General features: G+C 42.0%; 1 protein-coding gene across 6 annotated transcripts in view; it reads left to right on the top strand.

The window, feature by feature from the left end:
• The window catches only part of myo15b (myosin XVB), a 105,457-nt gene that overhangs the window by 52,176 nt on the left and 26,915 nt on the right, over positions 1 to 26,366 (top strand). For all 6 annotated transcript variants that reach the window (XM_057826234.1, XM_057826232.1, XM_057826236.1 and 3 more), the window contains 13 exons: positions 313 to 416; positions 15,851 to 15,910; positions 16,048 to 16,123; positions 16,391 to 16,506; positions 19,098 to 19,213; positions 20,147 to 20,288; positions 20,407 to 20,518; positions 22,560 to 22,947; positions 23,554 to 23,617; positions 23,700 to 23,772; positions 23,856 to 23,932; positions 24,014 to 24,090; positions 24,261 to 24,391. In XM_057826234.1, coding sequence (XP_057682217.1) covers positions 313 to 416; positions 15,851 to 15,910; positions 16,048 to 16,123; positions 16,391 to 16,506; positions 19,098 to 19,213; positions 20,147 to 20,288; positions 20,407 to 20,518; positions 22,560 to 22,947; positions 23,554 to 23,617; positions 23,700 to 23,772; positions 23,856 to 23,932; positions 24,014 to 24,090; positions 24,261 to 24,391 — 1,536 coding nt within the window. The remainder of the gene's footprint in view (positions 1 to 312; positions 417 to 15,850; positions 15,911 to 16,047; positions 16,124 to 16,390; positions 16,507 to 19,097; positions 19,214 to 20,146; positions 20,289 to 20,406; positions 20,519 to 22,559; positions 22,948 to 23,553; positions 23,618 to 23,699; positions 23,773 to 23,855; positions 23,933 to 24,013; positions 24,091 to 24,260; positions 24,392 to 26,366) is intronic.

The raw sequence follows: 26,366 nt of genomic DNA, 5'->3' as shown, positions 1-26,366 counted from the left end.
CGAGGTAACAGAGTTACTAACTTAATTACTTTTTAGGAGAAGCAATTTCTAACTAACTACTTATTTAAAGTAAGATTAACAACACTGATGTGTAATAGCCAGAGTACTGTTGAAAAACAAACATACAAACCTCACTTCATTGCCTGAGTAGTGAGTCAAACTTCGGACTGTGAGGCAAACATGCTAAGCACTTGGTCACATCTGGTCATGTTCTACTAAATACATTATATTGGCAAGACAGTGACATAAGGGACAAAGTGGGCGCTTGAGTTCCAATGTTTGTTTGATTTAACTCAATGTTCCCATTCATAGGTTTAATGCCAGAGGATGACAGCAGTCCATCTCAACTTTTTCGTTATTCTCCTGGCGTTTACTTCTCTTACAACATGCCAGCAAAACTCTTCCTGCGCAAAGAGGTAAAATGCACCCAGAGGCACAAACATTCACACAGGATCTGACAACATTTAATAAACTTTCATGGAAGGTCAGATTCACACGTTAAAGCTAAACGAGTATAAGTATATAGGTCAGTATTCAATTTGTGGTTAAAAATCTCATCCTGTATCCTGTCTTATTAAGTATAATCAACCAACGATATTTAATGATAACAGTTTATCTTTAGATCTAGGTCGTAGGTTTGCATAGGGACTGTAGGGACATAACATTACCAACTTTTGAATATGCTCAAATTATCCCCATTAACATTTAAGTAACCTTATTTGCGTTCTTCTTCTGTTGAGTTCCGGCAGACTCGATGCCTACTGGCACATTGCTGCCTTTCTGTTTTTTTTTTTTTTTTTTTTTTTAAAACCCGGATTCTGAACAGTTTTAATGTTTCACATGGAGAGTCTGACATACTCCCATTGTGATCATTCAAAATACCTTTTTATTATGACAAAGCAGCGAACAGGAAGGGATTATGGGGGGACAGAAGAAAAGAAATACAAGAGAAGAAAGAAAAGAAACACATACACAAACAACAACAAGAAATACATTGAACATCTAAACTAGTTACTAATATGCTGGTGCTATCGTCAGCGAGATGTATTCCCGGTTTACACCATGTGGGGGCCAATTGGCCAGTGAAAGAGGAGAATGGGGGTGGGGGTGTCTATAAGACTATAAGCTAAGTGATTGAAAGGGGTAGAGTGTACACAAATCAGTTCTGTGATCTAGAACCCAGTAATCGTGTGAATCTCTTATGAGTGTAAGCCCGTTGGCGACCAGCCCTACGCCGCCGCATCGCCAATCCCGGCACCGGAACCCCCAACCCGAGCATGCCCTTCCGCATCCAGCGGCACGCAAGCCCCACCGGGCGCGCGACAGCCACGCAGACGGGCGGAGAGACCGCGCGGGCGCCAACCCAGGGCCACGGCCCCCACCCAGCCAGCCTGGGGAGGGAGGGCGGGCGGGGGGGGGTGGGGGGCCATGCGCAGCCCATCCCTCCTCCCGCCGCCCAGCAAAGGAGCCACCGTCCCCCCCCCCGGGACCCAGGGTGGTCCCCCGGGCCACCCGCGCGCCCATCAACCGGCCTTCAGGGATGGCAGGAGGGGACGCATCACCAACCCCACGCCTACACCCACCCCCGCCCGCCCACCCGGGCCACGAGCCACAGCCACAGCCCCCCAACCGGCACGGCACGCCACGGGACCCCCAGCGGCCCACCAAGCCCCAGGCAAGGCAGGGTCCCCCGCCGGTGCAGGCGACACCCCGCTGATACACCGGCGCCCAGCCAGCAACCCGCGACGGAGCGCAGGGCGGATGCCCAGCCAGAGAAGAGAGGGGAAGGCGGAGGCAGGAGAACGCCCAGGAACTGCCACGGGGCGATGCAAGATCGGAGACCCGACCCCCCAACCCACTCCCGCGGCCGGCAGCCGAGGCAGAGGGGAGGCCACACCCCGGGAGCCACACCATATAGAAAAAGTGTGGGACCCACCTACCACCCTATTACTGTGGCTGCCAGGTTCCCGACTGGCAGCCATCACCCAGCACCATGATGGGGGTGTGAGGGGAGGGTAGTGCAATGTATGCATTAAAATAGGAGAGCTTGGCTTGGGGCAGTGGGACCGCAGCATGGAGTTTCTGTCCAGCCGCCCGTCCCACCGCCTTTTGCCGGAGCTCTCCTGTGGAGTATGATGTGTGTGGTGCATTTAAAAAAGGTGCAGGGATGGCGGGGCCTGTGGTGAGGAGGCAGCCGTGAGGCCCCCCCCCCCAACAGGTCCCAACCATCCCACAGCCTTGGTGTGTGGTGCATTAAAAACAGGGGGGAGTTGGGCTGGGACTGTAAAGCCCCGTCCCAACTCTCCCCGGAGAAATGTACGAGCATGTAAGTGCCAGGGTGAAAAATATTTACAGTGCCGAAGTGAGAAGTGCGTAAGTTAAGAGGCAGGCTCCCGCGGGCGTGGCCCCGTCCACCAGAACCACCGGCCCCAGGGCGGAAGAAGCGTCAGGGCCCCGATCAATCCCCGCCCCAGACCACCCACGGCGCCTCCGCGACCGCCCACCCCCCTCCCACCCACCGAGCACCCACCCCGCACCCCGAGCAGGCGCCACACCAAGCGCCGGCGACCAGGGGGCGTTCACCCCACCGGCAAGGGACAGCGAGCCTCACCCTAGGCCCCGTGGGCCCCAAGAGGCCCCGCCAACGACCCCACCGGCCGGGGGGCAGCCGCGGCCGCCGCGGCCTAGGGAGGCGGACAGGGCCGGAAACAGACCAAGGGGAGGGAAGCGCACCCCCCACAACCCACCCCCGGGCCAAGAGGGGCGCGCGGTATGGCACCAGAGGGCACCTCCCCGGCACCCGGTACAGGGAGACGCGGCTCCGGCCGGGCGGACCTGGGAGGGAACCATGGCTGCCGCATACACCCCCCGGCCCCCACCCCAACTCCACCCCACCCCGGCCGGCCGGGGAAGGGCCGCGGCCCCGGACCGGCACCCGCGCGGCCCCCGCACCCGCCCACGACACCAGCGCGCGCCCGACGGGACCCCCCGCACAGCCAGACGCAACCAGACAAGCCCCGGCCGAAAATCCCGGGGGCCAAGACCGGCGGCGGGACGGCCCAGGGCAGGACGCCAACAAACTCCACCTGTAAAGCTGATAGAAGAAGAGGTTTATCAAACACCATTAGATGTATGCCAAGGACCAGTGAAGTGTATTATTTACGCATAGTTCCTTAATTGTTCCAAGTCTGATAAGTAATATATAGGGTGTTCCAAAAAAAAGTTGCATATGATCCCCAGTAGCTGGAAACCAAATTGTCTATAAGTATCCTTGTAAAATAAGCCCATTGACCGACTAAACTGTGAAGGAAGAAAAATTATTTATTACATGCTGTTGGGAGTGTATAAAACAGTTCGGATTTAAACATGTCCAGTTTCCAGCTGCAGAAGGATGCATACAACTTCCCTGGACACCCCGCATACATCCATTTATGTATACATTTCTATTATTTTTGTGGCATTCCTTCGCAGGTGAGAGAGAATCCTTATTCTATGTTCATCATTCTTGCGACCGTTTCCCACTGTTGTTCGTATTTGTCCATTTTATTTGTCTGTTTGGCAGATATTTTCTCTAATGTTATATATTCAATGATTAGATTTAGCCATTGGTTAATGCTAATGTTTTGTTTGTTTTTCCAATTCAACAATATTGTTTTTTTGGCTATCGTTAGACTTGCTAGTAGTGGACGGGTTTGATGGATAGAGATATTCACTGTATTCAGATCGCCAAGCAGACAAAGAGTTGGAGACAATGGAATCCTGCAGTTCAATAGGAAAGAGAGTTTCTTCGTTACCTGTGCCCAGAAATCTTGTATTGGTTTACATTGCCAAAGAGCATGAAAGTATGTATCTGAAGTATCTTCGTTGCAGCTTGTACATTTATCGGATTGGGAGAACCCCATTTTGTGCATTTTAGATTGAGTAATATGCCATCTGTGCAGTATTTTCAACTGTATAAGCTGAAGGTTCTTATTCTTTGTCATTATAAATGCATTTTTACAGATGTTGGACCAATAGTTATTATCTAATGCTACCGAAAGTTCGTTATTCCATTTTTCGATTGGTAGGCAAGTAGAGTTGTTACATGAGAGGGCTTTATATACTTTTGAAAATATTTTTTTTTTGTTGAGGATGTATATTTATTATTTTATTTACGAAAGGTGGTGGGTCTAACGTACCCGTTAGTGATGGAAATTTGCTTCTGATGGCTGCCCTGATTTTATTGTATTGAAGGAAATTGACCCCTTTGTTCTGGAAATCTTGTAATATTTTTTCATATGACATGAATGTATTATCTTTAAACAAATGCTGTAACTGGTTTATTCCCGTATCATCCCATGTGCTGAAATAAATAGGAATTTTATTAACTCCAAAGTCTGGGTTGTGCCAGATTGGTGAGAATTTACACGGGGCTTGTTGTGATTGCGTAATTTCCATACCTCTCCACCAGGCTTTCAAGGTACATGCTATCATTGGGTTTTTGAAGCAGCTATGGTGCTTAATACTAGAACTAATAAAGGGGAGGTTTGCCAATTGTATTTGGTTGCAGTCTGTTTGCTCTAATTCTAGCCATGACTGTTGTTCAGTGTTAAGGTATAACCACCTAATAAGATATTGTATTTGATTTGCTATATAATAGTGTTGGAAATTAGGGGCCTCTAGACCCCCCTCTGGTTTATTTTTTTGCAATTTGGCAAGGCTAATTCTGTTTTTCTTGTTTTTAAAGTAGAATTTTGTGACGGCTGAGTCTAGGTCTTGAAACCATTTTTGAGTGGGTTTAAAGGGGATCATTGAGAACAAATAGTTTATTTGTGGTAATACTTTCATTTTGACTGTTGCTATCCGGCCCAAAAGTGAGATGGGTAGATTATTCCAGTGTGTCAAATCTTCACATATTTTTGCTAGGAGGGGTGTATGGTTTAGTTTAGTTAATTCTGTAAGTTTTGGTGAAATGTTGATTCCAAGATACTTTATATTCCCTATTGGAATATTGTGATTTTGATTTGCAGGATTCCATGAGTTTGTTGATAAGGGCATTATAATTGATTTTGACCAATTTATAGCATAATCTGATATTTGTGAAAATGTCTTTATTAGTTCAAAAGTCTCATGTAGGGAGGATTCTGGTTTTTCTAGATATAAAAGTATATCGTCTGCGTATAAGTTAATTTTGTGTTCCGATGTGTGCGAGCAGATCTCTTTGATATTAGCGTTTTGTCTTATTGCAATTGCTAATAGTTCAATAAATAGAGCGAATAATAGGGGTGAGAGTGGACAGCCTTGTCGAGTTCCCCTTTGAAGACAGAAACTTTGTGAAATGACCCCGTTTGTGTTTACAGTGGCTTTTGGGGCGTTGTAGAATATTTTTATCCAGCGGATAAATGGCTCACCGAAGCCAAATTTTTCCAAAACTTTGAAGAGAAAAAACCAGTTGACTTTGTCAAATGCTTTTTCTGCATCCAAAGAAAGGATAATTGCTTTCTGTTTATAATTCTGTGCAATATTAATAAGATTTAACAAGCGTCTTATATTGTTTGTAGAGTTACGTCCTTTAATAAAACCGGTCTGGTCTTTATGAATTATAGTGGGAAGAGTTTGTTCTAATCTAGTAGCTAAAGCCTTTCCAATAATTTTAATATCTGTATTCATTAAGGATATTGGTCTATAGTTTGCTGGTTGGGTTAGGTCTTTCCCTTCTTTTGGCAGTAGTTTGATTACTGCAGTGTTCATATTGTCTCTAATTTGACCCTTGGCACTGATTTCTTGAACCATTCTATAGAAAAGTGGTGCCAGCATATTCCAAAAGTGTTTAAAATATGATGTCGAGAACCCGTCGGGCCCCGGTGCGCGACCTTTTGGCATGTCCTTTACGGCATTCCATAATTCAGCGAGGGTAAGTGGGGTATCTAGCAATTGTTGGCTTTCTTCAGTTATTTGGGGGATGTCAAGATTATTAACGAATAGGTCAATGTCTTCATTATGATCGTTTGTCCCCGAGTATAAGTTTTTGTAGTAGCTATAGAAAGTTTCGTTAATTTTTTCTGGTGATTGTGTTATTATGCCGGCTGAATCTTGTATTGTTGTAATTAATGTTTTTTCTTTGTTACGTTCAAGTTGGTTTGCTAAATATTTCCCGGATTTGTTATTATGCTCAAAATTGGTATATCGTAGTTGTTGTAACAGAAACTGAGTTTTTTTAGACAGAATACTATTGAGCCGTTCTTTGGCGCTGAAAAGTTCTTTTGTGGTATTGTCTGTGGGATTATTGGCGAATTCCTCCGTCAGTTGTTTGATTTTCATTTCTAATTCGTTTTCCAGCTTCTGTTCTTGTTTTTTTTTATATGATGAATATGAGATAATCTTGCCTCGAATTACACATTTTCCTGTTTCCCAAAGCAATGACGGTGAGATGTTTGGGGAATCGTTAAGTTCCATAAAGTCTTTCCATTCTTTCTTAACGAATGTATCAAATGCTGGGTCATCTAATAAGGAATCATTACAGCGCCAGGTTGCGTGGGGTATCGTGCGGGAGTCAGTTTTAAGGGCTAAAGAAATTGGTGCATGATCACTGATGATTATTGGATGTATTCTTGGCGAAATATTATTAATAGCGGAATTATTCGCTAGAAAAAAATCGATTCTTGAGCACGAACCATGGGCTAGGGATTGAAAGGTATATTCCCTTTTTGTTAAATGTTTTGCTCTCCAGACGTCACTTAAGCCAAAATCGTAAATATATTTCCTAATGGTTCTTGCAGTTTGTGACTGTTTAGTGAGTTTATAATTGGAGCTATCTATACTTGGATCAAGTGTAGTGTTAAAGTCCCCTCCTATAATAATTGTTGAGTTCACTGACATGTCACTCAGTTTACCAAAGATATTGTGGAAGAACTGTGTATCCTCGTTGTTTGGGGCATATATGTTCACTAATGTGAACAGTTTATTACTTATGGTAGCTTGTACTATTATGAATCTACCTTCCGGGTCTGCAATTGCACTATTTAATGTGTATGAGATTCTTTTATTTATTAATATTGATACTCCTCTTTGTCTGCTGTTATAGCTGGCTGAATACATCAAGTTAAAATTTGAGTGTTTAAGATATTTCTCTTCGGATTTGGCTAGATGTGATTCTTGCATGAAGAAGAGGTCTGCCTTTAATTTGGTGATGTATTCCATAATTTTAGTTCTCTTTGCCTGCGATCGGAAGCCATTCACATTAAATGAAACAAAATTTATATATGTCATATGCGGATATTTCTAAGTATCTTAAGGAAAGTAATGATCTCAGGATGTGTGTTATAATATTTGGTCCTGAGTGTCATCAACCATTCACATTCATTGGAAGCCATACGAGTATGTAATAAATCAAATTCTAATAGAAATGAATGCAATTTTTTGTAAACCGCTTGGCATAATTCACACGACATTAAGACGTTGTTAGAAGGATTAAATACATGGGTAGCATCATCACTAAACATTACAATTTTAAAGCGTGTACTTAGTGTGTGTTTGAAAACAGCGGTGTGGAAAAGGTGAGACAAATAACCCAGAAAAAGAAAAGATATGAGCGCCAGTACAGAAATGTGTAGTGTGAGACATGCGTGACTCTTAAAGACTAAGTGATTATCATGCAACCCTGATCGGTACGTGTGCATTGTTGAAATAAAATCGACTTAATACGGCATTGTGTACATATTGGAAGTGCTTAGGAAGTACAGACAAAGTGATTATCATGCAATCCTAATCTACACATGTGCCTTGCTCAAACAAAAAAAACACTTAATTCAGCATTATATACGAACTGGAAGTGTTTCAAAGGTACAGACAAAATAGTTATCATGCAGCCCTAATCTACATATGTGCCTTAATCAACCCAAAACAATTTAATTCAGCATTATATGCATACTGGAAGTGTTTAGGAATAGCAAACTAAGTATTAAGCATCCCTAATCTATACATATGTCTTGCTTAAATCAAGACAGTTACATTCAGCATTGTATGCATAATAGAAATATTTAGGCATTACTTATCGGTCAGAATAGCCATGGGGTGAGCACTTGGTCTCGGTATAGTTGACCATCAATGAAAAGTTTGTCAAGCGTGATAATCGCACGTTTGCCCTCTGCTCTGGACCGCTTCAGAATTGGATAGAGGATTTTCCGTCTTTCGTTGATCTCGCGCGGGAAATGATCATTCATACCGAATCTTGTTCCTTGTAATTCTCTTCCTTTGGATTTCACCAGTACTTTCTGCTGGTAGAGCTCGAACTTGGCGATTATTGGACGCGGACCGCTTCCTCTTGGCTTCCCAAGACGGTGTACCCTCGCAAACTTGATCGAATCCACCATTTCCTTGGGCAGCTTGAGAGATGTTGCCATAAATGACTTAACGAGGGCTTCTGGTTTGTCTACTGTATTTTCTTCGATGCCAGAGAAAATTAAATTGTCCCTCATACTCCTTGATTGAAGGTCCAAAATAGATTCTTTCATTATCTTGTTCTCTTTTTTCAGGGATTGTAATAGACCTGTCGTCGACTCGAAGGCGCCTTTAAGGATATCGTTTTGCGACTTGAGATATACTACCTCCTGCTGAGTAAACACGAGGCTTTCTTTTAACTCTTTAATCTCGGCTTGAAGGATTTCTAATGCTATCGATATTTTCTTATCGATTGATCCAATTCCCTCGCTAAGTGACTTTGTGTATTCGGGTGGGCTTGCTAACAACAGATCGTCGGTCGATGTAGCCGAATCAATAGAATCTGCCTTTTTACGCTTCGCCGGGAGATCACTGCGTTGACTGGATGTTGCCATGGCGTTTCCTTGATGTGTGGCGGAGTCGGAGAAAAAAGGTAAATCACGATCGTGAAAATTTTTAGGGAAAAATTAGTTTGCTGCCTTTCTCAATGTGGCCAAATCACGTAATGACGTTTACATCCATCTCAGCCCGGTGGCAACTAGAAAGTCCACCAAAGCTCTTATCGCTCTATCCTGCCCCTTCGTGGGCCACAACAAATCTTACAGCGTCACAGCGCCTTGCGGCGACGGCCCACTTTAATGTTTTTTGGGTTTTTTTTTTTTTGTTTGTTTGTTTTTTTTTAAAAAGCTCCGCTCCCGTCTCTGTTCACTGTACATTGGACACTCCATCAGTACATGTTTCACCGTTTGATCTTGTTTGCAGTGTTCACACTTTCCATCAGGATGTTTACCCATCTTGGCTAGATTCCATGCTAGCCCACAGTGACCCAATCTAAGACGCGTTAATATGACGGCATACTTTCTTACTTTACAGGTATACACTGCAGTAAATTTGACAGAGGGATTAATAGAAAAGTAATGACGCCCCCAGGTGTCACCCTCCCATATTTTTTGCCAGACAGCTGTTACATATGTTTTAATTTTACCCTTCCACTCATAGACTCCAGGGACTATTTTAACTTGAATTTCTTGATCAAGAGCCCATTTTGCCGCCATATCGGCCATTTCATTTCCGAAGATTCCTACATGGGTTGGAACCCATACAAAACCTACTTCACCACCTGCTCTCTAAATTCTATGAACGATTGACAACAACTCTTGAGATGAGGTCAGGTCTTGTACCATGTCCTCTCCCCTCCAAAGCTTCCAGAGCAGATGCTGAATCAGTGCAGACCACTATGCTTTCCTGTTTCGTACTCTCTGCCCACTGTAAAGCACTTATTATTGCTGTAATTTCAGCTGTATATACAGACATATTAGAAATACTTTTGAACTGTAGAATATCATAATTGAGAATGTAAATTGCAAAACCAGTTTTTCCCGACTTGGGGTCCTTCGACTAATCAGTGTAAATCTGAAGAAATGTAAATCTCTCCCCACCTAACAATTTTATTTAGGACAGCCTGCATTTGAGCAAAAATGTGATTCACATTACGCCTTCTCTTCTACACTCCGGCATCATCTGCAAAAAGTGATGTGCCCACTCCCTGACACACCTCCTTAAAGATGTCATTCACCATAATTTGAACAATACTGGGCTGATAACACTACCCTGAGGAGGTCCACCTACGGAAACCTTGTTACGACTTTTACTTCCTCTAGATCAGGGGTCGGCAACCTATGACACGCGTGTCAGCACTGGCACGCGAAGGGTTAACCAGTGACACGCTAGCGCATGGCAAAAAAAAAAAAAAAACAAGAAAAAAAGCGCCTTTTTACCTGAAATTCAGACATTTTCTATTGCGCGCCCTGTTATTTAAGCCACACACACATCCAATGGAATTCCTGTCTAAAGAGACATGGGATTTACTCACGTCATTGCTTTCACATATAAAAAGATGTCCCGAGAATGGAGCGGGTTGGACGCTTTCACAGACTGAGACTTGTCCCGTATTGTCCACTGGCGCTCTCTGTGCGGGAAGAGCCGCTGGCGCGATTTTATAACTTCTGACATTACGTCATTTTTGGTAGGCATCGGCTGTCACAATGTTGGTCAAATCGTGTTTTATTCCAGAGTCAGCGTTCCCAACGTCGTAACTGCAGCCAATTCAATCTCATCAAGACTGTATTTAAGAGTGTTATTCCCCCACCAAGATCTGCACCCGCGGCTCCACCCGGGCTGGTATGGGGCTAGATCAGTCTTCTAGCCCCACACGCCCGCGCCTTCCGTGGGCACCACGAGAGCGAGCCTCTCTCTCCCCGGGAAAAGGCTCGTTTGATTGGCTGATGACTTGCATTTATTTAAAATGTATTTATTTTCTTTATTTATTTTTATTTGCAGCCAATGCAGACATTTTTTTCAGATAATCATACATTAATCATAGACTATTAAGTTTTCATTTTTTTTGTTACGTGCAGCTTTACTTGAGGACAAAATGAGTAATGTATTACCTGAAGGAAAGCTCCATTTTTATTTGTTTTTGTTTTACCCTAAGAGTTTTTTTCAGTTGAATTTAATTTATTTATTTACACAGACATTGTTGAGTGACCTTAAGACAAATGTTAATTTTTTTGCATTCTTGATAGTTAAGAGATTATTAACAAGTGTGTACTTATTCTGTATGTTAATATAATTTATGTTCAAACATTGCAATTTCAATTTGCTAATAAAATCCAGACATTTATTCTGGAAGTTTTCAAAATGTTTCTTTCGTAGGTTTGAATTGAACGGTATATCACCTGTACTATGGAGGTAGATTTGTGTCTTTATTATTCAATCAAAAAAAAAGTTGCTTCGATCAAATAAAAAGTTGCTTCAATCAAAATATATATTTTCAATCGAAGAAAACGTCACTTCAATCAAAAAAATGTGTTTGAATGCAAAAATAAATTTGAAACTCAAAAAAATATATTTGAAAACTATTTTTCTTTGATTGAATTTTATTTTTTTGATTAAAGTCAAGTTTTTTTTTTGATTGAAACACCATTTTTGATTGAAGTCATGTAATTTTGCGTTTGGACCACATTTTGGCTAGGACATTTGTGTCTTTATTATTCAATCAAAAAATAAATTGCTTCAAACAAAAAAATATATATTTTCAAAAGAAAAATCACTTCAATCAATTTTTTTCAAAAAATCAATCGTAGAAAAAAAGGTTTGAATTTGAAAAAATATTTGAGACTCAGAAATTCGCATCTGAACACTTTATTTTTCATTCAAACTGTTTTCTTTGATTGAAGCAATCCTTTTTGTGTTTGAGCCATATTAGGGGTAGGACATTTGTGTCAAAATCATTCAATCACAATAAAAGTTGCTTTAATCAAAAAACTATTTTTAATCAAAGAAAAAAACCATTTGCAAAAACTTTTTTTTTTTTTATATATATTTTTTATTTGAAATATATATATATTTTTTTTATTGAAGTGTCACTTTTTTTTTGAAAAGCAAAAAGTTTTAAACTCTTTTTTTTTTTTTCAAAGTGGAAAAAGTTTTGAAGGCACTTTTTTTCGATTGAATCATTTTGACACAAAGATTCAACTTCAACGCTAGTTCCGGTGTGTTTGATTGGCAGGTGGCTACGCCAATGACATAAAACAGGCATGAAAATCTCTCACCTTTCGGCGAAATTCGCCGTTTTGAAGTAAAAAAGGATGACCTACGTGAATCATGTAGATCCGAGGAGAAAATTTCTTGGGGGGGGGGGGGTCGTTTGTAGGCATGTGCCAGTTACCTTCACGGATTACCATGCTATGAAAACGTCGCGGTTACAAAACCACTAAAATTTTCCGTCATACAGTAGTACGTATTCGTTATTTTTCATGTGTCGAAAATGCAGCCAGAATTAGCTTGGCGCGGCAGCGCTTACCCCTTCCCCTGTTTGATGCTGCGTGTGTCAGTGACGCTATTCCAGCAAACCCAAAAACAAGCACTCCAAACGCAAGGCGTAAATTCTTCAATTTATTGATCTCACAAATCGTGGTAACTGAAATATACCTAATGAATACATTTAAAACGTTGTACACTCGTATTTTTCCACATGTGAGTAGCTTCAACAGTTTAGCTTCATGAAAAAGTTCGTCAAAAACAAAACACACATTTTCCTTTCAAATTCAATACACAAAGTTACTAAAAACTTACAAAGACGAATGATAGGCAAGGCTTAGCTAGGACAGCAACTTCATTGAGGTTAATCACAGCGCTGAGAGAGAAACAAGTTTGTATGCGGGGAGGAAAAAAAAAAAAAAAAGAGCGTCAAAGATCGCTAATTGCGACAGATGATCTTATACTAAGCACAAATTCACATTCGCTGGAGGAGGTAAAGTATCACTCCCAATTGTTTTTAGATGAATGCATTTGCCAGCATATTGAATTTAGTGAGTAATGGTTTTCGTTTTCATATTTTGTGGTATGACAAAGTTACTGCCGTTCGTTGCAGCTTGCGTTGAACACTGCCGGAGCGTCCGGTGAAAAAATAGCTCCCGTTAAGGTAGCGTCAAGCTTGTGTATTTAACGGTAATATAAAAGCAGTGTTGTCAATAACGCGGTATCGTAATGCGTAACTAATCTGATTACTTTCTTTCAGTAAAGAACAATCTAACGCGTTCATTTTATCTAAATCAGTAATCTGAGTAAAATTACTTTCCTTGATGCCTGTGCGTTACTATTTTGTTATTGCCTCATAATGTGTGTAGAATGAAGAATACTGTAGTCATGGGAGTGACATCACATGTCACATTTTTTAATCGAGGATGGAACAAAAAGGGTCACGTGTATTACCATGATGCGTGAGCGCTGGGAGTTTGCGGCCAAAACAACATAGCCTTGCTACCTCGCCAGGATGCAATGAAATAGGCAGGAGATATACTACAAACGGCTGCATTTGCACACTGGAAACACAGCCATTACTTCACATTTTTGTCCAGTAAAGATAACAAAAATATCTCCGTGCGCTGCAAACTTTGCGCTGGCTCAAAAAGACTGTCCACCGCTATAAGCATCCAATTCAAGCACCACTTGGAATTACAGCACAACAGGTAACACGACAGCCAGGACTTTTTGATACTGCTCGTGCTCAATCCTCGGTTCAAGCACAGTTGTTGTTGAGGGTTTTGAAAGCTTAGATTTAAAGAAATTCTAAATATCCATCTTGCCTCCTCAGCTGTAGTTTTGGCTAAGCAATGCAAACGGCTGTCTCTAAGGTTCTATAGTCACATGATCTGTTCGAAAAATAATTTGGACCCATTATGAAATACTTTGAAGGATTCCTGTTCATTTTATTCATTTGTGTTGTTTGTTTTACTGCTCTAAAACTTTTATAGACAACATTTTAAGGGCCATATTAAAGGGGAAGTTCAGAATTTTTTACATTAGGCTTAATCTTTGAGTTAGCCGGGGTTTAATTAGTCGTTGGAAATGATTTGAACAAATTCTGTGCAGTTTGACAGTTATTTGTTAGTTTCAGGGCTCCGGAGTGGCTAAGCTAGCACGAGTCATTGGTGGTTGAAATCAACTCCTTCAACTAATTAAACCCCCGTTAACTCGAATATTAAGACTTATGTGAAAAATTAAAACGGTCAAATTCGCCACATGTAGGACATTTTGCCGACGGCGGACATTTTGGCAGAATGCCGGAACATATTTCCTCCACACCTTTCTCACCTTTTTAACCCCTGACCCATTTTTATGCCTGATAAAAGTATGAAGCAAGCATAATGGCCACCAGGGCTCCATCCAGCCATCGGAGTCTGTTGGAGTCTAAGGCGAATATAGGGCACCGGTACCGGCGTGTGACATCGGCATTTCACCGGAGTACGGTGCCCTGTTGCTTAATGTGATTTAACACGGCGAACTTCACCCGCTGCCCTGACGTGACGGTTGGCAATTGGTTCCAACCGGAGTGTCCGCGACGCGCCGGTACGGGAGTGGTCGGCGAGTGGCCCGACACTAGCCTGCCCAGTAAGCGAGTGGACTACCGGCGAGTCGCTTCAGCTTTGAATGAGTGCCGTGTCATTCGCGGGCCGTCCACTCGACAGCCGGCCTCCGCGCCTGGGGGGTGATATCGGGGTCCGACCAGTGTGCCACGACAGGGCACCGTACCGTTGCGGGTACTCCGGTGAAATGCCGATGCCACACGCCCGTACCGGTGCCCTATATTCGGCTTAGACTCCAACAGACGCCGATGGCTGGATGGAGCCCTGGTGGCCATTATGCTTGCTTCATACTTTTATGTCATTGGCGTAGCCACCTGCCAATCAAACACACCGGAACTAGCGTTGAAGTTGAATCTTTGTGTCAAAATGATTCAATCGAAAAAAGTGCCTTCAAAACTTTTTCCACTTCAAAAAAAAAAGTGTGTTCAAAACTTTTTCCACTTTGACAAAAAAAAAGAGTTTAAAACTTTTTGCTTTTCAAAAAAAGTGACACTTCAATAAAAATATATATATATTTCAAATAAAGAATATATATATATATAAAAAAAAAAAGTTTTTGCAAATGATTTTTTTCTTTGATTAAAAATAGTTTTTTGATTAAAGCAACTTTTATTGCGATTGAATGATTTTGACACAAATGTCCTACCCCTAATATGGCTCAAACACAAAAAGGATTGCTTCAATCAAAGAAAACAGTTTGAATGAAAAATAAATTGTTCAAATGCGAATTTCTGAGTCTCAAATATTTTTTCAAATTCAAACCTTTTTTTCTACGATTTATTTTTTTAAAAAAATTGATTGAAGTGATTTTTCTTTTGAAAATATATATTTTTTTGTTTGAAGCAATTTATTTTTTGATTGAATAATAAAGACACAAATGTCCTAGCCAAAATGTGGTCCAAACGCAAAATTACATGACTTCAATCAAAAATGGTGTTTCAATCAAAAAAAACTTGACTTTAATCAAAAAAATAAAATTCAATCAAAGAAAAATAGTTTTCAAATATATTTTTTTGAGTTTCAAATTTATTTTTGCATTCAAACACATTTTTTTGATTGAAGTGACGTTTTCTTCGATTGAAAATATATATTTTGATTGAAGCAACTTTTTATTTGATCGAAGCAACTTTTTTTTTGATTGAATAATAAAGACACAAATCTACTTCCATACTGAACCGATACAAATGAAAGTTAGTATAAGTCAATACTGATTTATTTTGCATTGATCATTTAGACTGGCAATTAATTATGTTCATATTCGTGAGAAATGTAGCCCTAACCCCCGTTCACCCGATCTGTTTGATCTTATTAATGTCCCGTCCGCAGCAAAAAGTATGCATGCAGGTTCTTGTATTTCTTAACAGGAAGCTAATCTTCTAGATTACTATTGTAAATGAATGAATTCAATCAGAAAACACCACATATTCTACAAAGTGAAGTCATTTCTCCCCATTCTTGAATCATAAAGAGTTTATATTTAGTTCAAATGTATCTGTTTTTAGGTGTTTTACCCCAAAGATACCTTCAACCAACCCTACATACTGAATCTTTTATATGAACAGGTAAGTGCAGATGATATTGCTATATAAATGGTTTCATTTTTGTGTCTTTCCAGTTATGCCGATAAATGTATAGTTGTTATGAGAGATGACAGGCATCTTGTTCTTGATTCAGTATGTTTTTTGTTGTTGTTATTAAGATTATGAGGGACACCTACTCTAATAACTGCATCAGAATAAGCAGAGAGGAAAGACGGAAGATGAAAGATCTGCTAGGTGAGTAAATTGATGGGCATTCATCATCTAATTACAGAGGTCATTATTATACTACCAAAGGATGCTGCTTTACAGTGTAATATAAACAGCGGAATAATCTATCTAACAAGACAGGGTAATGCATATTCTCATGAATTTGATGACTCTCAGAAAAATGACTGTGGTGATAGTAACTATATAGGACATGCATGCAAAGGGCAATTATGAACCACTGAGTAGTATGTGACCTCTGTAATCAATATGATTTTTGCTATTTGTCCTTCGTAGCTAATCTCAATGTGGGAACAATGAGTACCGTCCAAGATGACAGCATAAAGAAAAGGATTGTCATTGCTGCTCGGGACAATTGGGAAAACTACTTTTCACGCCTATTTCCTGTTAAGGTAAAATTGTAATACTTATACATTCTTTGCAATAGATCTGTGCAATATGCTTGCATTGTGATATTTAAAAGGTCTATTTTACGATATAAGCTTCTGTTGTTTCTATAGAATTTTTATTTTTTTCTCATTTCCTTTCCCGCCCGCTAAGAGGAGAGCCAGATCGCGTCGCAAGATCATTACATTAGTGTTGTGACTTGGATCAGCAATGAAGGTTTAAGGGAGTGAGTGTAACGGGTGCAAGCAGGAGTGCTGCATGCCAAGTAAACCTCAGCGACTCGATAGAAAGAGGCCAAGAAAGATTAAGATTAAGATTACGCAAAATAAAATCTGGAAAGAACCTGTTGGCTCCGTTTTTACTACTCAAAGTGGGCAAGGAAAGTGGATCCAAAGGTGGCAACTGAATGTCGCGGGTGCTCTTTCACTCATTATAGTAGCCAACACATCATCATTCAAATTTTTAATACTACAGGGCTTTTTTGCTGCCTTGCACCAAAACAGTTTTCCATACTCTAATTTCAGTGAAAAAAAGCGTTTTAGACCAAAATTACATTTGTATACACATTTCGGCAGAAAGGGTTTGGCCAATTTATGATTACAGATATGAATGGAATCATTTTCCCCTTGCGGGTTACCGGGGCCCCCCTCAGGTGCCAGGCCTGAAGGAAGGGGTTGAAGGCGAGCGTCTGGTGGCTGGACCTGTATTCATGAGGCCAGGCCGGGCACAGCCTGAAAAAGCTGGGTCTCCCTTGCCATGGCCTCACCACCTGTGGGAGGGACCAATGGGGTCAGGTGCGTAGTGGATTGGGTGGCAGCAAAAGACGGGGACCAACTCTCAGTTACAGAAACTAACTCTCCTCTCTGGCGGGGAAGGAGACCGAACTGGTGTGTGAGGTAGAGAAGTACTGAGATAAATCGGACTCGAATACACATACAGTTTGGGTTCTGGTACCAATCTTCTCAAGAGGGATTGGACTCTCTTCCTTTCTGAAGCTGCCCACGGTGAGAGGCTCAGAGCAGGTGTGGGCATACTTACTCCAGACCGCTGGATTCCTGGATTAGCAGGCCGGGGTGGTGGTCCCCCTGACCGGAGCGTGTGTTCCAACTATAGAGAGATCACACTCTTCAGCCTTCCTTGTAAAGTCTATACATGTGTGCTTGAGAGGAGGGTCCGTCGGGAAGTCAAATCTCGGATTTAGGAGGAGCAGTGTGGTTTTTGTCCCGGCTATGGAACAGTGGACCAGCTCTACGTCCTTGGCAGGGTCGTCGAGGGTGCATGGAAGTTCACCCAACCGGTCTACATGTGTTAATGTGTCCCTCAGGGAGTCCCTTGGGGGGTGCTTCAGGAATACGGATTCACTGAGCTCCTTGTTAAAGGCTGTTCGGTCCCTGTACGACCGGGGTCACAGTGTGGTCCGCATTGCTGGCAGTAAGTCGGACTCCGCCAAGGTTGCCCTTTGCCACTGATTCTGTTCGTTAATTTTATGGACAGAATTTCTAGCCGAAGCATTGAGGGGATCTAGTTGGGTAGCCTCAGCATTGAATCACTGCTTTTTGCAGATGATGTGGTGCTGTTGGCTTCATCAAGCCCTGATCTTCAATTTTCACCAGAGCAGTTCGCAGCCAAGTGTTAGATCAGCACCTTCAAATCTGAGATCATGGTCCTCAGTCGGAAAAGGGTGGCGTGCCCTCTCCAAGTCAGAGAATGAGATCCTTCCCCAAATGGAGAAGTTCAAGTATCTTGGGGTCTTGTTCACGAGTGAGGGCAGGAGGAAGCAGGAGATCGACAGGTGGATTGGTGCAGCGTCTGCATTGATGTGGACTCTGCACCGGTCTGTCGTAGTGAAGTAGCAGCTGAACCAAAAGGCGTTGCTCTTGATTGACCAGTCGATCTACGTTCCTACCGTCGCTTATGGTCACGAGCTGTGGGTCGTGACTTAAAGAACAAGATCCCGGAGACAAGCGGCCCAAATGAGTTTCCTCCGCAGACTGTCCGTGCTTTCCCTTAGAGATAGGATGGGAAAGCTCGGTCATTCGTTTGGGATTCGGGGGCGAACCGCTACTCCTCCGCATTGAGAGGAACCACCTGAGATAGCTCGGCCATCTGGATCAGATCTCCCCTGGATGCCTCCCTGGAGAGGTGTTTCAGCAATGTCCCACCGGCGGAAGGCCCTGGGGATGACCCAGGACATGCTGAAGAGACTATGCCTCTTGGCTGGCCTGGGTACACCTTGGGATCCCGCAGGAGGAGTTGGTTGAAGCAGTTGAGCAGAGGGAAGTCTGGGCTTCCTTGCTAACGATGCTACCCCCGCAACCCGACCCAGTATTAAGCGGTACATGATGGATGGATGGATGGATGGATGGATGGATGGATGGATGGATGGATGGATGGATGGATGGATGGATGGATGGATGGATGGATGGATGGATGGATGGATGGAGAACAATGAAATCCAGGAAATACTGTAAATTGCAATACTGTGAATTCTTAGCTGAAGAACTACAAGAAAAGGTGAACTCAACCTCTCACTTAACAACTATGATCAATGCTATAGAATATGTTTACCCCATTTGTTAACATCTATTAATTGCAGTCAGACAGTGGTGACGCCCAGATTTTAGGGGTGAATCATCGTGGAGTTCATCTCCTAAAGATAGTCGCAGCATCTGGCATGGATCCAAAACACCTCCGTCTACTTCGAAGTTACAGGTAAATGTCCATTCACCACACACAAACAACATGGTTTCAGAGATTAAATATGATCAAATAAGTCTTTATGTTCACATGACTCCATTATACCACTCAGACATAACAATGCAGCTTCTTCCACCTAAGGCAGCTAGCAAAATTAAAATCCGTCAGGCAGGACTTAGAAACAGTAAAGGCGGAAACACACCAGGCCAAAGGTTGGGAACATATATGCGGATTTCACGGAGACTGGTTTTAGAGCTTGCCTTGGAGCTGTTTGGCAAGGGCTTGTAAGCGTCCACTCACTTAGCCAGCATTGGCTCCTGCCCGCTCCGTGCAAAATACGGAATGAAAATTAAATCACGAAAATTATCTGAGTGTGGAATCCCAAGTGATTTCCTAAACAGGAGCCTGTACATGGTTTTCAAGAACATTTCCCGTGGCTTCAGTTTAAAGAGTTGAACAGCTCACAATCAACAGGTGTTTTGGGGATGTTTTGGAGAGGATAAAAAAGTTTTGGCAAATTAATTCTAGTTGTTATGTCTTGTTGCAAAAAAGCTCCTACTGATTTAGCATTATAGTAAGTTGTCGTTTTTGAGCATTTAGCATTTGCCTTTAGTTGGTTTGATTTTTTTTTTTTCTGTCAAAACCCGAATGCCGGGCCATGGAAATAATGTATACGTTACATTTAACTAATCCATGGTGCAAAAAATCTTTGGGGACCCCTGTCCCACAATTAACTGTCAGGGACCTACCTCTCACCAAAGGTCAAGTTGGGTGGGGTCCTAATAGCCTAGATGACCGTCAAGAAACCCCTGATGAGGAAACATGGATTGACTAATGATGGATGGAATGACGGTTTTCACAGATGTGCTCCTATTTTGTAGAGTTTTTGTCATTCAAACTGAAAATGCTGTACTGTAGAAAATTTAACCGAGTCACGCATTTAAAAAGCTTTGCAGAATTGCTGTCAGTGGGATTCTGTGGTACAAACCAAGTGAAGCTGGAGCTGGCAAATGAAAACCTACAACTGCACTCCTCCAGATCACCTCAAATAGTTGCCATGGTTGAATTCTTCCTTAAAGAGCTCATGAAGGTACCAAGTGCTTGCATCATATTCATAGTCGCAAACACATAATTCACCCACTCCGGCAGATGTTGTATTCTAAACCCTGATTGGGAGGCTTTTAATGATCTTCTCTTTTGTTCTCCAGAACTCTGGCCATGTAATTGCCCTCAAGAGCTTTGTAACAGATGACAAAAGCCTGCTCACCTTCAACAAAGGTGATGTTATCAAGTTACTACCAATGGAGGGACTCCAAACAGGTGAGCGTTGCTGAAGAACAGTAGATGTTGGCCTTGTTTTGGCAATTTTTGGGCAAAGAACTGTCGGGTTGAAAACCAAAGTCTTTTGAATATTCAATGCTGTCCTCATGTGCTCCTTACCACTTGCTAGTTGCTGATTATGAGTGTGTCCTCCTGTTTGTGTGCTTTTGTTGTCTCTCGGGTATCATAATAATATCTCAGTTCTCTAGTAGAAAATGAGAGTTGTTCCCTTGTGTTCACATGCAATTTTGAACTCGACAAGTGAACCATAATTACGACACCATGTAAAGCAGTGTTTTTCAACCTTTTCTAAGTCACGGCACGTTTTAACATAGGAAAAAATCTTGAGGCACACCACAAAGCAAAAATGTTTAAAAATTACTTTCTGTACCGTCTATTTAATTATAAAATAATTTCTCAGTATTTATACTTACTCAGTATGAAATCTGAGCCTTTTTAGATTGAACAGAAAGTCCATATCCTGGCAGGAATCTTCTTTAACAGCTCTCAGACTCTCAATTTTTATTTTTTCATAGCAGGTAGGCTTGCAAAGCTCAGAATTATAAGACGGGGGACTTTAGCGATGTCTTTAACCGCATCGGGGCCGAGCATCTCGCTGACAATAGCTTTGCGGGCAGGTAGTATTAATCTTTCTGCCACAGTGTAGGACTTTTTGGATTTAGCAATAAGTTCAGCAACAAGGTAAGTGGCTTTGAGGGCTTTCTCATTTATCTATGTAGTTTTTCTCAAAAAAGTTACCTGTTTAGCTGTGTTTTCACGAAGGCGAACAAAATAGTCCATTGACTTGTTTTGGAGCAATGGGTGTTTCGTTTAAACGTTTAAACTTTCTTGACACCATGGCGCTTTTGGATAGCTGCTCGTATCGCGCTCTAGAACTGCTCAGACTTTTAGCCATCAGTTACCTTGCTGTTCTCCACAATATGTTGGAATAAAACACTGGGGGAGGATTGATGGTCGTCACACATGGATAAAATGGAAAGGACACGTTCGTGTATATCAACACTTGATGAGTCAAATCAAATGATGTACAGTAGACTTGCTGGGGTCCACATTGTCCTTGACAGCAAGGTGGATGATGGCTAGAAATCCGAGCAGCTTTTGAAGGCAACACGAGCAATACCTCGCTCATTTGTACACGACCGCAACCTTCTACCTACTCCTTCCTTGCCTGGAACTCCAGACTCACCGCTGTTCCAGCGATAGTCTGGCGACCGTTTCGCGGATCAAATTTCCAGGGTGGAGCCACGGCAAACAGACAGCGGAGTGGACCAATCAGCGACGGGCAGAAGTGATGTGGTAAAGCGACAAGAAACTCTAGCGCGAAGAAATAAAAATACGAGGAGCGCAGAGAACGGATAACTTTATTCAACATGGCTAGCGCGAGACAGACTGTTGGTTTTAGCAACTCGATGTGTTTTTAGTCATTTAAAACTGAATTTACCGCGGAATGGAACATATTCTCAGCTCTCCCGTTCGCCATCTGTGTTGTTGTTGTGGAGACAACTTCCGAGGCGCAAGAGTGACGTTGGTCACGCAAATAAACGAATCTGATTAGCACAGTTACTTTCCTTCGGGTTGGAGAGGCCAATGAGGAGCTGGGTCCCAGACTGTTCTTCCATTGTTTAAAAAATACAGGGAGAACAGTCTGGCCGTGCCAGGCAAACTCCTGCCTCCCTACTGCAACTCCGCCCGACGACGTTAAAAGAAAATGCAATATTGGATCATTTCTCGCAGCACACCTGACGATCTCTCTTGTGTGCTGTGGCACACCGACTGGAAAACACTGACGCATAAAATGTTGCTTCACATTGTTGACTGATCTGTTTTGGACACTTTAAGGCCCCAGAAAAGGTGATTGTGCGTCTACGATTCCAAATGAGTCAGCGAATGATGTTTTATGTGCTCCATTCCTGCTTTTAAAATCTTTCCTACATCATCGAACAACTTGAATTTTAAAAGGAAATCATCAGGTAATAGAAGTGCGGTGAAGTGTACAATAACTGTTCCTAATTTTCTGTAGGTTGGCTTTTTGGCACAATGGGAGGACGTTCTGGTCTTTTCCCAGAGGATCTAACCCAGCCGTCTGCTGCTTTGGATTACCATTATCTCCAGTCGGATCGAAGAGATGATCGGTGGAAAAGCGCTCGGGGGTCGAGAGCTTCCTTTCGACAAAAAGAAACTTTGATTCCTATCGTCAAGCAAATAGAAAACCTGGACACCGAGTCGAATGGAGATCTAGAGGTCTCATCCCGGAGAACAGCACAGACGTCCATTCGCAGGTCATTTCATGATTTGCAGAGGCCAAACGGTGATTTAGAGCGGCAAACAGCTGTATCAACCCAGGAATCAGTTGAAGAGAGTGAGCTTCAGATGTCGGCAATGGCTGAGTTTGCCATGAAATACTTCAGGTACAGTATGATATAGGACATTATTTATCAGTGCTGTCAATCACTATGCTGACAATCGATAACACTTTTATTTTATACATCTTTATTTTATACACATTTCCATGCACACGTAAACTTGAATGAAATATAACATGTTACTTGTAGTTATTGAAACTAGAAGAATTTTCTCCAGATGACTTGAATAGCTCTGTTTGGAAAGACTGGTTGGTTCACCATCATCACAAAACATTTCATACGGGCTATGGGGGTTCATCTGTTCATGATGAAGATTGCTGTATATAAATTGGATCCAGGAGGCCATGTCTCTGCACACATACTGTTTTTCATGTGGCAAAACAAGTTTGCGCTGTCAAAAAACAAACAAACAATCGCACGTCCTGCGATGGGACTATTGCGCAAGCGCACATCACGATGGCCATGTTCAAACGATATATGGTGCAGGCCTAACATATACATGTACTGTGTGTGTATAATGTGTAGATAGTATGTGCATGTACAGTATATACAGTACATTAAGTAGGTTTTATATACAGTTTATATACTGTATTTTTTAAGTTATGACTAATAGAAAATTTCATGTATTCATATCATTACCTGTTCTTCAAGACTGGAAAATGAAACTGGGAAATCAAGTAGCAGGACTCTTTCTGAAGCAGTTCATTTCACAAAGGTAAATCACTGCTGCCAATAACATTTTTTCAAACTTTATAAATCATGTAATATTTCAAAATACACATCTGATTCATTTGCAGGTGCCCCTTCAAGAGTCCCTAATTCTCTACAACGATCGTGACAGCAATGATTTATCAGTAGAGTGCTTTAGGAGTAAGTAGAAGTCATGCTAAAAAGTTTTTCTAAATTGAACATTTAGTTTGTTTGGTATTGTAATACTCATGGCTTCCTCAAAGATGTGATGCAGTTGATGGGTGATACCGCTATGAAAAAGCACACTACCCGAGCAGACTGCCTGAGTCACATTCTGCTGGTTAGTTCTCACATTAATCGTTAACCTGACACAAATGTACTTTCAAAATATAGAGAAATCTTGTTTACTTCCTCTTTTCAGCTAGGGAAGGAAAGAGAACTGCTGAGAGATGAAATCTACTGTCAGGTTATCAAGCAAACCACCAACAACCTTACCGAGTAAGTAGGTTTTTAAACTTTTGACCTTTGAACAATTTACAAAATATTTTACAACAGTTCTGCACTGCATTGGCAATAAAATAGGCCAAGATAAATATTAAATAGTGTATGTAACAACAGCATTTCAGTGTTGAAAAAAATGTAACTCACGTTAATGTGTATCTACACAGATCCAGCAGCAATCTAGGCTGGCGTCTTCTCAGCCTGATTGCTGGGTTTTTCCCTTGTTCTGATAATCTAAAGCCTTACGTTTCACGTCACTTGCTTGAGATCGCTGTGGACCGTCAACACATTTACCAAGGTACACAGTATTTATGAAAGAAGGCAAAATACAGTCATAGACTTCATAATGATATTGACGGGACAGGGGGCACGGGGCCAATTAATAGGGGGCCTGTATTGTTGACGTGGCCGTCAAAGCTGACCGAGTGGAATCACAGACAAAGAGCTTTGTTTGTAGAAAACCTTGTGAATAAATGCTTAAATCCCTGAATTCTCTATAGATGTGGACATAAAACAGTCTCGATTCTTGGTTAAAAGCAAAAAAAAAAAAAAAAAAACCAAGTACAGTTGGATGTGAACCTACGCGCCGCGACGAATCTAGTCGGCAGGCAAGGACGTTAACCACTGCGCCAATAAAACTCAGGCCAATTTACAGCCGATGGCGTCCTTACATTAAGGAAGAAGGCAAAACATCGTGGTTTGAGTGTTCATTCTGATATCCCTATCCAGGCTGCAACACAGTTAGCATTTATTTTACTTAAATATGTCGAAGTACGATGCTGGTCTGTTATTTAATGTGGCGGCCGTCTTATGTAAACAGAGCTTTTTCGGGAAAAATTCTTGAATAAATTCCTCGATTCGTGGTTAAAAGCAAAAAAAACATGCATTTTGCATTTATTTGACTTCATGTGTTGAAGAATGATGCCAGTCTGTTAGACAATGTGGTGGAGCTTTTAACGTTGAAAATTCTTGTGAAAAAACGAAAAATATTATGATTACCTTGAATCCTCGAACGAATCACTTCTGAGACAATCCTTCATGTTGGTATGCGGTACAGCTTTCATACTTTATCAACATAAATCCAACGTTGGATCGCTGCATGTGTCGCTCCGACCAACTGCGAATAACTGAAGCGGATTGTGGGATGGCCCCCTGCTTGAAGGCGTGGCGCAGTGAAAGTCGAATCCGACCCGTCAATATCATTATGAAGATACAGTATGGCTGGTACTCGCAGCTCCCAGAGTTTACTGAACGTAACCTACTTACAGCTGCTCTGCCATTGCCTGTTGCCGAGCATTCGTGGCGTCCAATTGGCTAAGGCGGACCTTTACTGTATATGTATGTGTGTAAACCAGTGTTTTTCAACTGGTGTGCCACGGCACACTAGTGTGCTGTAAGAGATCGTCAGGTGTGCCGCGATAAATTATCCAGTATTGCATCTTTTCTTTTTTTGTATGTCATCGGGCGGAGTTGCAGTAAGAAAGAAAGACTAGGTAGAAAGTTCTCGGTCGAGTGCAGATGAACGAGGTATTGCTCGTGTCGCGTTAAAAAACTGCTCGGATTTCTAGCCATCAGCCACCTTGCTGTCCGCGACAATGTGTCCCCAGCATGTCTACTGTACATCATTTTAATAGACTCATCAAGTGTCGATATACACGCAAGTGTCCTTTCTATTTTATCCATATGTGACGACCGTCAATCCTCCCTGTGTTTTATTCCTACACATTGTTGAGGACAGCAAGGTGGCTGATGGCTAAAAATCCGACCAGTTCTTGAACGCGAAACGAACAGCTCTCCAACAGCACCATGGTGCCAAGCAAGCTTAAACGTCATCTCCAAACAAAACACCCTCTGCTTCAAAACAAGTCGATGGACTATTTTGTTCGCCGAGAAACACTTTTTTTGAGGAAAAACTACAAAGGTAAATGAGAAAGCCCTCAAACCCAGTTACCTTGTTGCTGAACTTGTTGCTAAATTCAAAAAGTCCCACACTGTGGCAGAGACCTTAATACTACCTGCTTGCAAAGCTATTGTCAGCGAGCTGCTCGGCCCTGATGCGGTAAAAGACATTGCTAAAGTCCCCGTCTGATAATTCGGAGCTTTTGAAGCCTAACTGCTCTAAAAAATTAAAACAGAGTGACTGAGAGCTGTTGAAGAAGATTCCTGCCAGGATATTGGCTTTGTGTTCATCTAAACAGGCTCAAGTTTCCCTCTGTGTAAGTATAAATACTGGGAAATTATTATTTCAATAAATATACCGCACAGTAAGTAAT

This window comes from Corythoichthys intestinalis, chromosome 21, assembly GCF_030265065.1.
Source record: "Corythoichthys intestinalis isolate RoL2023-P3 chromosome 21, ASM3026506v1, whole genome shotgun sequence".
In the NCBI taxonomy this organism is placed as follows: domain Eukaryota; kingdom Metazoa; phylum Chordata; class Actinopteri; order Syngnathiformes; family Syngnathidae; genus Corythoichthys; species Corythoichthys intestinalis.
Note: the sequence above shows the minus strand (reverse complement) of the source record. Positions and strands in the feature narration are given on the sequence as shown.